Source organism: Topomyia yanbarensis, chromosome 3 (assembly GCF_030247195.1).
Source record: "Topomyia yanbarensis strain Yona2022 chromosome 3, ASM3024719v1, whole genome shotgun sequence".
In the NCBI taxonomy this organism is placed as follows: Eukaryota; Metazoa; Arthropoda; class Insecta; order Diptera; family Culicidae; genus Topomyia; species Topomyia yanbarensis.
This window is the reverse complement of record NC_080672.1, coordinates 34,192,964-34,208,067: the sequence shown is the minus strand read 5'-3', so window position 1 is coordinate 34,208,067 and position 15,104 is coordinate 34,192,964. Positions and strand designations below refer to the sequence as shown.

Sequence of the window (15,104 nt, the reverse complement as noted above, 5' to 3'; positions counted from 1 at the left end):
GAAGAATTACTGAAAAATGCCTGTTCTACAACATTTTAGAAGACTCCTGATTTCTATCTTTTTCCGTTGAAAAGTTAGTGTAGGCGCCCTCCATGCGGTCACAGGTGGAACTAAAATGTTATAACCGAAATATCACTCGTACTATTTACTACAATTCTTCTGAACATGCCATTGAGCTAAACCTAACCATTATTTCACGAAATTGTTTAGTTCGTGAGAATCGAGTACTGATACACATCAATGCACTACTAGGCCCCATGCAAAACTGATTCAGACATCACTTCGTTAAAAGTTCAATAACATCTTTGAACAATGCTGGATTGACTAGCAGTCTTCGAAAAAGTTGTAGACAATTAAATTTTCTTTCATATTTTCATTTACAGTGATAATACGATGCATGCAGTGCCACCTAGCGGAGAAAATGCGAGTTAGTGGGTTTCCTCCATGTAAATTGTCGAAAAATCCCATACAAACTTCAGGCACGTTGGTCCGGTAGCTAGACTTGTCCGATTTGCTTCAAATTTGGAGCAAATACTCCTGGTGGGACTAGTAATCGACTGGGGACTGGGTAGGCCGATAGGGGTCGTTTTTTTCTTGTCACTCTAGTGTAGGTGTCGTGGATGGTCGCGAACGACTCAAGCATTTGTACGTTAACGGGTTTGTCGCGTGATGCTTCCTCAGAACCAAACAAGAAAATAAAGAAGTAATAATGGAATATTTGTTTAATGACATAAACTTGTTTCAATGGGATTCTTGATTAATTAAAATATACCTAGTTGCTAAATTAGACAATTTCTTCTCACAAACTAAGTTTTATGGGATCCTGAGATGCTAACTTTTTTCCTTGAATGTGCCCGATTTGAACATTTTAAGGTAGGTAGGTAACACAATTACCTATATTGGAACAAAATTTTATCCAAATGAAAGATGTGTTTTTTTGTAAATCCCCATACTTCGCGAAGGGAAATTTATAATAAAGGTGTTAACTTACCCCAGTAACAATTTAGGTTTTGTGGTAGTTTTATAGTCACTCATAAAACTTAGATTGTACTTGTAGCGAGCTATAAAACTTCAATTTTTACTTGGGTACGCGTATGAAGATTTTAAATTTAATTAAACTGAGCCCTGTCTGAGTTTGCAGTGCGTAAATTATCTTCGTGAATTTATGAACAGATTTTTTTGCCGTGTATTTTTGTAAGGTAAACGGAAATAATATGCCCACTCAGTAGAACTCAACCACTTAAATACCACAATCAACTGCCAGTTGCTTGTCAAGCAAATCTCTCCATTCATGTATGAAAATGATGCAAATACGATCGGACTATGGCGAAGGGAAATGGTTTTGAAAATACACACAAACACTAGAACATGACATAATTGGACGTTTTGCTGGGAAAGGTAACTTTGACACGGTTGAACAAATAAAGCGTTCTGCATGGATCATATTCCAGGACTAAGCTATGGCAACTAGTTCCGATCACTTTATCAAATTGGTAACTGTATAACCTACAATAACAATATGTTCAACTGATTTCAACAAGAATCTTCCGAAGGAAGGGAGCAAAACGCTTGAGTTCATATTTCCAGTCAATAGATTTACATCTGATTGGTCCCAAGAAGTTGTACTGCGTCGCCGACACCTCCCCCCGTCACAAAAGACCATACACTTGAGCTGCAACAAAAGCCTTCAACGTTCAATCTATCACCGTTACGTTACGGGACCCTTTCGGGGCTGCTTTGATCCACCACACACCGGACACGCTGGCTTTACGAGCCTACTACTACATAGGTTATCGGCAAAAGGCTTAGCCTGTGTGCTGAACTGCATCATCATCCATCGTAAGTCTCAAACGGTGCCATCGACCGAAGCCAGCAGATATACAGAAATTCCACAAAGGCACACTTACTCGAGAAATTTCCACTCAAGTGAAATCCTTATCTCTGCAGGCGTCGCATATCGTCTTCGCTCCCGGCACATCGTTGCTCTCGGTACTTTTCGCTACACAGTCTACTTTCCATGGCTGGGTTGTGTGTTAGGTGGGTGGAGGGGAGTAGAGTAAACCGAAGAGACGACGAGCCCATTTCTTCCTCGAAAGGATTATGATGGTTGTGTCATTTTTAGGGACTTGACAAATATGGATGAGTTATGTATTATCCTTTTCACTTTAGCCGTGCTCCGGAGTTTGTACACGTGCAGTAACATGGAAAAAAGGATGCTGGCTCGTTGAAAACCGCACCCGATACAAACTCTCACACACACACAACAAATCCTTTTTTGAAAAACCAAACAAGCAAAGAAGATAGGTCCCACTCAGCTTCTTCCCTGTTCTGTCGCATCAGGTTCCGTCATAAATATGGAAGCATTTTGCTAAACAAACAAAGCGTCCGATTGTGGTGTCGATGGTCCCAGGAAAATGCCCCCCCCCCCCCCCTGACGGGGGCAGTGACATGTGCCGGCCGAGGTGCCCTGTTCGGTAATGGGATACGGGTCGGTCAAGTGAAAGAAGTAATCCTTTCGACGAGCTCGGCAACGACCAGGGATACGCAACGAGAGAGTGAGAGTGGCGGCCTGAAAGGGATTAGGATAGAAAAGCCTGCTCGAAGAAAGCAGATACTCTTGGAAGGTCCTTTACATATTCATCGAAATGTATATTGTCTTCCTTGCCGCCTCCACCCTACCATCTGCAACGGAACGTTCGACAATGCCCGGAGTTTCTTTGCGGGCAGAATGGAAGCTGGAGTTCGAATCGGATTTGAAATTATGCAACTGAGGATAGATACGGGAACAATCTGTTGATGGTACTATTGTTCCCGGTTCTCCAATATAACATCATAACAATCTACAATCGGCTTTTGTTGAGAGTGTTGAACAGTGAGACTTTTAACAATTTATTTGAGCTGAGTCAGGCAATTTGCAGTCTATCGCTGCTTCAGCAAAGGAAAAAATTAAAATCCAATCACATTCCGTAGTAACAAATTGCTATTCCAATTCAATCAATGATTATTAATGCGAAAAAAGTTTCGTCCATCGAACGAATCCGTTTGTCAATGGCACAAGGTACTGTTCCCGAAAATTGTCAGCAACTCAGTTATCGGCCATCCGACGCCCAGCAATGAAATAATGTCTGTTTTTAACACTTCACCAACCGCTGTTCCCTATTAAAATCGAATAAATAATATAAGCCATCAATCTTCCCCGTTTCCTAGAATCGCAATTGTATTAAAGTTCCCTCAACATTCTTATCCTGAATTTCCAACGATTCAAAAACCAGCAGAAAACCAATTTTACTACGCCCATTTCTAGAGAATTACGCTATCTAATAATTTTAATTTCACTCCCCGTCTCCAAAATAGCGAAAGCTGCCTATTATTCGCTATTCCTATTTTCAAACAATTCCCCGAATTAGCATCGGCTGATGGGTGGAAGGCTTTTCCCATGACTAAATTCAATAATGATCCCCCTGGAATCCATCCGCCACCGCCAGAACCGGATGATTCTGGCAGCATTCTGTTGCAGGAGAAATGATGAATAATTTCCAATTAATTTCTTGAGTTTTCAATTTTCACCGTTCGCCCGCCGAAGCGAAGCCTCTCTATTGTATATCGTCGATGATGGAGGCGCGCGGTTTTTCTCTAAAATTAATCGAATCGGGAGGAAGCCAGAACCGTAGTATTTTGTTGTTTTTAATGCACAGCGCTTCCGGAGGCTTTTATTTTTGAAAGCAGTTTTCAATAATTTTATCCACCGAATAGCGTTCTTTTGGAGCGTTTTATAACGTCTTGTATTTGAACGATTAATTTTAGGAACGGATTCTTTTTCTTAACAGAATCGGATTCTGACCTTAACCGAAGGAAATAACATATTTCAACCAAAAAATAAAGATGCAATGAAGTTCCTTAATTTTTACCCACCTATTTTTGCCGCTCGTGCTACCAAATCTCTTCGATGCACGAAATTGCTTTCGAAGACCCGGTTTACATCAGTAGCGTCAAACGAACCGAACATATTTTCAACCCCCGGCCCAATTTGGTGGAAAATAATGTGTGAAAAGCTTTACGCCTCCCCGCACACAAGCTAGGGTGCCAGCACTCTGCTGTTTCGTAGCAAGGATGGTATCAAACCGTGCCAACGGTTAATAATAAATGCGAAACTGCCTGCCTCTCTTTCAGCATACATAACGCCCTTTACTACCATTTGCCACAAGCAGTACCAAAACGAAGATGGAATGTTCTAATTTTTTCTTTCTTTTTTCTTTTATTTCAGCACCACCGTCGTCGATCGAAATTCAAGGCTACAGCCACAACTCCAAGGTGGAAGTACGGGAAGGTCAGGACCTGACGCTGACCTGTGTCGTCGCGAACTCGAAACCAGTGGCACAGATCGTCTGGTACCGGGGGAACTCGGAGTTTAAATCCGGTAAGTCCCCACCAATAGTGTGTCTCGTTGTTAACGTTCTGGCTGCTGCTGCTGCTAGCGACAACGATCGTAAGTTATAAATATTCATGCGCCAGTGAGGGACTTTTCGGCTCAAGCGCCGAATGGAATGAAATTTATTCCGGTGTTTGATATACCTAAAAGAACCATTTTGGGATGGGGGTTGATATGATGACAACGAAACGATAGCAGGAATTTAAGTCTTATGATTGTTATAGTGCTTGTTTTGTTTGAGGCGATTTGCAGCTAGTAATAGTTTAATTCTGTTTTGAAACGATACTTCCCCTATTCATTAATTCATAATTATGGTACCCCTCAACCAACACAAGCACCAGCGTAGTTGGAGGGATATTATAATAATTGATGTAAGTGTTACAGCTCGATCGCGATTAGCGTGGCAACTAGTTCTTTGATAACAACGATGAAGATGACAGTTCGAAAACAAATCCCAATAAGCTGATAAATAAGTTGGATTGGAATGTTTCATCAGTAACTGATACCAACTTGCTGCCACTTAGACGATATATCCAAACTAACACCAACATTGGCGCCAGTTTGACATGAAATCCAAACAGTTTGGCTCTCATTCCACGACCTATCCTGTGCCATCAGGCGCAAATTGGTTTTTCTAATTTTTTTTCCTCTGCAAAAAAATGTTGCATACTCGCAGGCGTTTGGCACCCATGTACTCGTCAGCGACCCAGAGCTTCTGGGTTTGGCTAACCGAGTCATTCCTCGATACCAGCCAGTTGCTTTAGGCGTTAAAACATGTTATGTGAACTGTTTAAATTTAGTGTCTAATTGGCGCCAATTTTGGTGCTAGTTTGGATATAACATCTAACTGGCAGCACAAAACACATTCAAATCCAACTTTTCTAAGTCAGGTTTGGTGTCTTCATGCGCAAATTGGTTTATCAATTTTTTTTCTTTTGGGAAAAAAAGTTTGCATAATTAGCTCATGTTGAAGCTTCTTCTTCTAGGAAAACTCTTCAAACGGGAAACTGTGTACCCAGAATAAAGTGGTTTCATAACACTGTTATTAAAATTTATCATCTGCTAATATTTGAATAAAACCCAGCAGCTCAGCTAAGCTCCCGCATTGAGACATGCTACAAATCGGATCAGCAAAAATCTTATGAGTACTTTTGTTAATCTAGAATTTTCAACGGTATTCTGAAGTTATTTTCTTCTGCTCGGGTATACTCCTTGATTTTTCCTGATCACAATTGCTTGCGGACCAGAATTTTCACTGGTCGAAGCAAAAGGTTCTCGAAGGAGCGAACCCCATACTTCGCAATTAAGGCCCTTGTTGGAGACTATACCATCAATCTCTACTTCCCGGGCGGGTACATAGACAAGACAGTTTTTCGTACACGGCCAAGTGGTATTTAGTAAAATCTCGACTTATCTTTGCCCTCATTCAAGTTTGTTATGAATATATACCAAATTCGTTACTGATTACACGGTTGCGTTTCGGCTTCGCCTCATCAGAAACCGACACTAACTTTTTGTCGCAATGCGCCGGCTTGACGCAAATTCCTTAAAACTAAAACACACTTTGTGTTTCAATCGAACGACTGGTCGTCACTGATACTTTTCACGTGTATCCGGCAACTAGCAGTTGGGAAATTGGATTCTGAGATGATTATGACTTTTATTGGTTTAGTTTTCGATAAAAATGCACTGAAAAAATAATTCAGTTTGGACAAGGAAAAGTTTTTTTTTAAATAATTTTTTTTTTCCTTGAAAGTGCCCAACTGGAATTTTTGACGGCAGATAGGAAACATAATTAACTATCTTGGAACAAAATTTCATCCAAATCAAAGATAATTCTTTTATGTAACTCGACTTTAAATTTTTGAAATCGTTTTTTTTTTCAGTGTAGAAGTCGATGAAGAATTTTTTTAATATTTTTTTTATTCAAAATTTTTACTATTTTTGTAAAAATCACTTCTATAACATTTTTTGTAGCATTTGTCATTTTTAGACTATAGCGATTTAAAAAAAATGATAAAAAAAGTTTGACCCTTTTGAAAAGACAGTCTAGATCATTTTTGTAAAAATAAAGAACGAAAAGTGGCTTTTTTGTGACAAAGTCTTCATGTACAGAAAGTTTCATTAAAATCTGACAGGGTGCTGCCATCTCCGAATACGATTTAGCGCGAAATTCGTCTATAGTTCTTCGTCAAAATATCATTGGCAGCAATGCACAGTGGTCCAGAATGCAAATTTAGCAGGAATTTTGAGATTTTACTGAAACTATACAACTTAGCCTTATTAAGTCTTTGGAGAAGTTTTCGTAGTTTATGAGCCCTCCCTTTTGGTTAAAACAACAGTTAGGGTGGTTCTAATTTTACCAAGATCAAAAAATTAACTTTTCAATCATTCTAGCTAGAGCCAAACGACCTTCAGCGAAGTTGTAGAACGACAAATTTTGAAAAAGTTTGCTGAAAACATGTAAGCTCTATCTGTCATACTTTTTATTTTACAACAAATTTAAAGTCGGAGCTTAGGGTGTTTCTTCGAAATACAGTTTTATTCCAATAACTTTTTCTGTATTCATTTAAAACTAAAGCAGTCTTCAGACAACTTTAAGATTGTTTCAAGGCGAATAATTTGTTTCACAGTACCATATATCTAACTATTTCCGTTGAAAAGTTATGAGCACTTTTTCGCCAAAAATGGGTTTGTTTGAAATAACAATATCACTCATTTAAATAAAAATAAAAGATAATTCTTTTTGAACTATAAATAAGGTCATGATTAGAGTTATAATTGAGCAAAAATGGCGAATACAATATTTTTTTTTAAATTTCATATTCAAATTGATTTAAAAAATCTATTTTTGAAATATTAAGTGCTTATATTTTCTGAACAATAAAAGCTAGAGTTTTGATGTATTAGAAGAAAATGTTCGTCTTCAAAAACTCTGAAAAACATCTGAGGGATAGGTTGGAAAAAAATGAAAACTGAAAAAGTTATATTAAAAATTTGGTTTTTCATTAATTGACTCTTTGTAATATGTTTAAATTACTTTCACGGTGAACAATATAAAAAATGTAGTTTCGTTTTCATGATAAAATATTGCGCTTCACAATACTTTTGTATTATTTTAAATAGTGGGTAGGGTGATTCTAAATTTTTGTAAATTAGAAAATTACCTTTTTATTGGTTCGAGATGGAGTTTCCCGAAAATTGAAGAAAATGAAATTTGAAAAAACTTTGTCGAAGATACTGAAACTCTAAGTCATGTACTTTTCATTTTACAAGAAATTTACAAAAAAAAATTAGGGTGTTTCTTAAAAAATGGTTTTCTTTGTATAACTTTTGCTGTTTTAATTTTTCATTAAGATCACATTAGAAATACTTTCAGATATTTTTAAGGAGAACGATTTGTCTTAATATATTGAACCTCTAGCTTCGCTCGTTAGATAGTTATATATATACTTTTTACTAAAAATAAACTATTTTCTGAGTAAATATTGCAAGATATAAAAAGATATCGTATTTTTAATTTTTTGGTGATCTATACTAAGCATGCTATTTCATATGAAAGCAACAGTATTTAATGTTCAGTGCCCGAATCGAAGAAAATTCTTTTTAAAAAAGCTATATTTTTTATATAAAAGTTCTTATAACTTTAAATCGAAAAAAGTTAAGTAGTTGGTGTTTTTAAGCAAATTATGCGCCCTAAAATAATCTTCAAGTTGTCCAAAGGGCACTTTAACGTAAAAAAAAACTTCAAAAGTTATAGAAATAAAACCGTTTTTTTAAGGAACACCCTAAAGCTTACATTTGAATTTCTCGTGCAATGGAAAATATAAAAGCTAGAGCTTTCATGTCTACAGCAAACTTCATCGAAGACAGTAAAGCTCTATCTCAAACCGTTAAAAAGTTCTTTTTTTAAATATAGAACCACCCTAGCATAGGTTTAAACAAAGTTGTTTATAATATTATTCCTAACAACTTTGATTTATCCCAAGCGTCTAATTATGTTTGTTTAAAGCGGTAATTGTAAATACTTACTAGATGCATTGATCAAAACTATTTTGTGTCAAAATGTGGTGCAAAAGTCTTTGTAGATACTAAGCCTCCAAAGTAGACAGTACATAAGTGATCTTGAGCGTAAAGCACTATTTCGGTCATTGATTTAGCCACTTACCAGATTTTTTCATATATTACTCTTACTTGGTAGTTAATTTTATAATCAAGAGTAAAATGATTAATCTAATACTCATTAAAACCGATCCTGATGTGTTAGAGATTAACGCAAAACGCCACAAATCACTTTCTTTCTTTTTTTCTAAAAAATGGAATACCGCTTCAGAACTTTCAACTTGTTATTTTTTTATAAAACGCGTCATTTTTCAGAATTTATTACTAGTTGATGATTTGGCCCTTATTTCTAAAAAATATACGAACTACCTAATCTGACTATAAACAACAACAAAAGCATCATGAGAAAGGTCATTTGACCAAATGCCGTGGACCGGATACCAATTGCTAGCTTACCATTCATTTTGGCAATTTGGCCGAAGGGTGCAACTTGGTCATTTGACCGAAAGGGACCATTTGTCCGAAAGGGACCATTTGACCGAAAGGAGCCATTTGACCGAAAGGGGCCATTTGAACGAAAGGGGCCATTTGACCGAAAGGGGCCATTTAACCGAAAGGGGCCATTAGACCGAAAGGGGCCATTAGGCCGAAAGGGGCCATTAGACCGAAAGGGGCCATTAGACCGAAAGGGGCCATTAGACCGAAAGGGGCCATTTGACCGAAAGGGGCCATTTGGCCGAAAGGGGCCATCTGACCGAAAGGGGTCATTTCACCGAAAGAGGTCATTTCACCAAAAGGGGCCATTTCACCGAAAGAGGTAATTTGGCCGAAAGAGGTAATTTGGCCGAAAGAGGTAATTTGGCCGAAAGAGGTCATTTGGCCGAAAGGGGCCATTTGACCGAAAGGGGCCATTTGACCGAAAGGGGCCATTTGACCGAAAGGGGCCATTAGACCGAAAGGGGCCATTAGACCGAAAGTGGCCATTAGACCGAAAGGGGCCATTAGACCGAAAGGGGCCATTAGACCGAAAGGGGCCATTAGACCGAAAGGGGCCATTTGACCGAAAGGGGCCATTTGGCCGAAAGGGGTCATCTGACCGAAAGGGGTCATTTCACCGAAAGAGGTCATTTCACCAAAAGGGGCCATTTCACCGAAAGAGGTAATTTGGCCGAAAGAGGTAATTTGGCCGAAAGAGGTAATTTGGCCGAAAGAGGTAATTTGGCCGAAAGAGGTAATTTGGCCGAAAGAGGTAATTTGGCCGAAAGAGGTCATTTGGCCGAAAGAGGTCGTTTGGCCGAAATAGGTCATTTAGCCGAAAGAGGTCATTTGGCCGAAAGAGGTCATTTGACCGAAAGAGGTCATTTGGCCTAAAGAGATTATTTGGCAGAAAGAGGTCATTTAGCCGAAAGGGTCCATTTGGCCGAAATGGCCTGAGAAAAATGAGCGCTATTAGAACATACATTCGCATTCACAGACACAGAAACGTACACACGCACATACAGACATTTTGCAATCTCGGCGAACTGAGCCGAATAGTATATTACACTCTGCCCTCCGGGCTTTTGTTAAAAATTGATTTTTAGAGTGATTTCAAACCCTTTCTATAGGAAAAAGGCACAAAGATTTTATTTTAAGTCATTAGAAATCTATGGAATTTAAAAAAAGTGAATTTTTTGACACGCAATATATTTTTTAATACCTCGTATTATCATATGCTCGAACTCTACCAAGTTTCAAGACGCTTCGAGCAAAAAATTCAATTTTGTCACACATGAAACATCTCTTGATTTAATAAAAGCGAACCATAACGAGTATCGCATAACAGCGGTGATAGATCCAACTTCCCGTCCTGATGGAGCAAAGCTGAAAAGCTACTTATCAAACTATATTTTTAGTTAGGTTACTTTTTTCATAGAGTTTAACTTATTTCAGTTTTTACATGAAGTTTAACATGGAATCTTGATAGTTGATAATTGAAGTGAGGGTTGTCTGTGGCCTTCGACTGACAGGGTCCATTCTTATTTCCCCGTATGTCTTCATGGCTGGTTGTTGGATAAGTGTTTCGGATAACAAATGGGTTAATCACTTCACTTTAGTCAGGGGCATGTAAGCCCTGTTATTTGTCGCTTTATATTCTTGGGTGTGTGTGGTTGGTACAAGAAAAAGTTCAGGACTGGAACCGGAAGAGATAGTTGGTTTTCTTTTTCACTGCGAGTCTTTCAAATGACTAGTCACTTCTATATCTCGGTGTGATTTGTTTGTGTCTCAGCTTGTTCGGATGGGTTTGCGGTTCGAATAAATTTGGGGGTTTGTCGTCTTTGAGATTAGAGAATATTAGCACATCAATTTATGGACGGAAATTCTTAGAGTATATCCGATTCGTTTGTGGATTTTTCGTCTTCATGTTAGAATTTTTTTTTGGAAATGTCCAATTTATATTCTAACATCCAATCAAAATCAAAATTAAGACATCCAGCACAGTTTTAAAGAACGATACTTATTGTGCATTACTGTTTCTACTGTATTACAATATTTTTAACTATTACTGAAATGAAAGATTTTTCCTGGGAAAAACGATTGAACGTGATATCAAATTAAAAATTCCATTTGTACTTCATTTATTTTTCTATTTCCGCTTATTGTGTCATGAATTTAAAATGTATTGTGTACTATATATGGTCTAGAACGGTTAAGTTCTCAATGTTTGCCAAAGTGAGGACTGATAGAGGACAATATTAGTAGTGATTAATCTGAATCGAGCAGATGTTTCCTTCTTTTTCGTATAAGCTGCTCTTTTATATCTCTGTGATATATGAAGGGTCGCAGGTCTAAACATGTTAGCAGACACTTTAGAAATTTTACGGGACGAAAAAAAAAACTTTATTACTCGCATTTTTTTCGATTAGAAAAAAAACATGTACGTTACTTCAAATGAATGTATAAGTAGTAAAATTTTATTGAATGTATGTATTTGTGTAGTCGTTTCGAAAACTTTGTTGAAAGCGTCGATGTAATTCTGCTAGTACGTATTCCATATCCGGAAGTTATGTGCCACATCACAGAGGAATATTATATTCTAATAATCCACCGATGTTGTTTCTCAGACAACCATGTAACCATCAAGAGCAAGTCACTTATCTTTGATTGACTCTCTTCTACATCACACTCGATCAATTGACCTTCTTTTACAACTACATTCGACCGAACCAACCCGTAACGCGAGTGACATCGTGAAAACTGTAGAATAATTATTGACAACAACTTAAAGCAACATCTGATGTTGATCCAAAGGTGAAGAAGTCGGGAAGTTTCTCAAAACACTTCAAATCATACACGCAAGAATGGTAGATACAAATGCGAATTCTACTGACTAGTCATTTGCAGAATAGAATTTTATCTTTAGAATTTTGTTGTTACACTGAAGTAATACATGGGTGCGTTTCAACTTCGTCTCATCAGAAACCGACTCTAACTTTTTGTCGGAATAGATTAGCGCCGGCTTGACGCAAATTCCTAAAACTAAAACACACTTTGTGTTGCAATCGAACGACTGGTGAAAAGTGATGTTCGGTCCGAGCAGAAGTTCTGTTTATGCCGATAAGATACAGTGAAGCCGAAACTTGTCCTGGCTTAGCAGGCCTATGCGAAAGCACTGTGACCAGTCGTTCGATTGAAACACAAAGTGCGTTTTAGTTTTAAGGATTTGCGTCAAGCCGGCGCTAATCTATTCCGACAAAAAGTTAGTGTTAGGAGCACTCAAATAACCACCCACCAACTGATTCGAAACCAAGTGCCGCCAAACGACAAACATCCTGCCAAACAAATAATTGTCGGCCAAACAATAATCTCCGATATCACCAGACCATCGACCAGTACATCTAGCGAAATAGTAGATCAGAAAGAAGACGGCTATACCAGAGTCACTCTAAAACACAATAAGCACCGAACATCCAACATCGAAAATCAAAACTGCTCTAGCGAAAACGATATGGACGTACACGAGAGCGAGGGAGAGGGCAGACCCAATGATCGACAGCCAGCAAATGAACGACCACAAGAAAGAAGTTTCACACGCATAGCAACTGGTTCAATCGACACAATAATTTGGATCATTTTAGGCTGGCCCTAGATGATCAGTGCTCCCAAAATTGGCTAAAATCGGAGAAGGATGATTACACGTGCCTCAGATATTTTGCCGGGAACTACCCATCTGCTTTTGGTGAGTTCCAGGTCCCTTTGAAAAGTGAATGCTATTCAATGATTCTATTTTAATGGAACAGCTTCGAATTATAGAATGGATTTCCACTAACAACCGTTCGTGAATGCTTGAGACCATTAGACTTATTATGACAGATTATAATTTTCAGCAAACTTCCACACTCGATAGCTACAACCTTCCTAACTTTAATGTTACCCACCCGACAATATATTTCGCGTTACCGTTAGGCAAACAACATACCACATGGTATTTCCCCCATGAATCGTCCGTATGAAAGGTGAAACAGGACCGAGGTCTATTTATTTCGATTGTGACCACATTTTCATGTGACCACTCCGAAAAGGAAGCATAAAAAGACACCTAAAAATGCAACTTTAACCGAAGGTATTTTAAACCAGCAGCACCAGGCTTTGAGGCAGACAGCATCCGCCAGAGAAACCGCCAACCGCCCATAACTCAAAGGCTCGATCCATTTCGCAGTTACCTATTTACATTGGGATTGGGAGACGAAATTTAAATGCCACACCCTCTCGTTCTCAGTTCGGTTTCAGTGGGCACGACAAGTTACGACCGGATGGGCGCTTCCTGGTGAAATCGTTCCGTTCTGTGTGAGTGACAATTAGAAGTTAAACGACCGGGAAAAAAAGGATCTCCAACGTGATGTGGTGGTGCGTACCTTTCTTTTATATCTTTTTTTGCCGCTTCTTATAGATTAATCGTTTCAATTGCGGTACGGGGACCGGCACGCCGATACGGTCGACCCCGAAAAGGTCATAAACAATGACCCGAAGGTTGAACGATTCAACCGAATGATGGGGGGAGCTAGGGTAGGGAAATCGAGAAGGCGTCAAAGATGGTTATTGCTTTACGCAGCAGCACAGCTCGCACCGGACCGACCGGCTTCCTTCCGCTTTGGTTGCGGGAGATTGAAGTGCTCCCACTAATGTTAATGATGGCATCAAAATGATAATAAAATGATTGCTGTGTCAAGTTGGGCAGAAATCTGAACGGCGGTTGGCGGTTGAGTTTGATGGCGAAAAGTGAAAGCCTTCTGCTTGATTGCGCCGTGCGGACCGAGTTCGGTGCGGCGATTCGAGGGAACATTGAAATGCCACGAAATCACTTCGAATTGCCACAATGGCGGCGGTGCGGAAAAAAAGATGTCATAAACGAGTTAGAACGAGCTTACCGAAAGTGAATTGAACTTCGGAACGGTATTGTTTCGGGACGATAAAATGGCAGCCGAAATCGGTGACCGTAAATGTGTTTTGCGGGGGATTCTAGTTAGCTGATATTTAACAGGGACTCATAAGAACGACGATGAGTGCCTAAGACTTAAATTAAGCTTAAATGTTCGGAAAATTATGTAAATTAGCATCGATCGAAAGGATTCACTTTTTCGCTGCTTTCCCGCTGACTTGGTCTAGCCTAGCGAAAGGACCGAAAATTGATCGTTTCGCTGACTGGGCAGCGTTCAAAGAAATACGCAGCCAGGCGTGAAGCCTGATGGATTGTAAAGTTTGATTAATTACAGTCATTATTGTGGCCACAGTGAGAAGTGCTTCGGCAAAGTAAAAGTAACGATTTTAATGGTAAATTATAGGCCATCAAATTTAACACCCACTTTGCTGGTGGGAATAAATATTGTGGTTTCATTGGCAGAATTTTGAGGTTTAGATGGGACGAAAAAGGGTTCCCCATCAGTCCATCAGCAGGCTTACAGTTGAGCCAGCCATTTAAGGCAATGACTTTTTAGGGTCCATATTTCAAAATTTATCTGATATGACCTTCTAATATATGTAGTTGGTTTATACTGCTTATTATCATATAATTTCGAAACAACAAGCTTTCTAGTTTAGAGAATATGCTAAAAATTCTACAATTCCTTGGGTTGTTTTGTTTTGTTTTGTTCTGGACATTTATAGTTGAGCATTTTTGAAAAATCTTCTCAAAGTTCGCGGTAAATATGGCTGTTATTTCAAATAAATACTTTGTTTTCAAACTATTCATTTCCAACAATAAAATTTGATTTGTAAAAAAAGTCTCTGCTACGCAGAATTTGATGGTGTAGACACAAATTTTGGAACCAGCTGTTGAAAAGCGGAGCATTCCACAAAGTAGCTCACAACTTCGCTGGAACCTACCAGCACTTGTGAAAAATTTTCTTTTCAAATCAACATTTTTGTGTGCACATAACAGTTCAAATTGACTCCAATTTCGATGAATTGATGTACCCAAAAGAGTCCACCAGCGATATTATACATTTATCGAATCGAGCCAGCAAACTGTTTCCATTCGAAAATAAAAAGTCATGATACTCCTCACCCAGATAGCAATCCTCTACCCGGAACCACTCCGCAATCGCCTGAGTGCACAAAATTTTCATTACTTCCT

At 38.7% G+C, this 15,104-nt stretch overlaps 1 protein-coding gene across 4 annotated transcripts in view; it reads left to right on the top strand.

The window, feature by feature from the left end:
* Nucleotides 1-15,104, top strand: part of LOC131688989 (nephrin) — an 837,157-nt gene that overhangs the window by 650,361 nt on the left and 171,692 nt on the right. For all 4 annotated transcript variants that reach the window (XM_058973699.1, XM_058973698.1, XM_058973697.1 and 1 more), the window contains exon 5: nt 4,265-4,417. In XM_058973699.1, the coding sequence (XP_058829682.1) occupies nt 4,265-4,417 (153 nt within the window). The remainder of the gene's footprint in view (nt 1-4,264; nt 4,418-15,104) is intronic.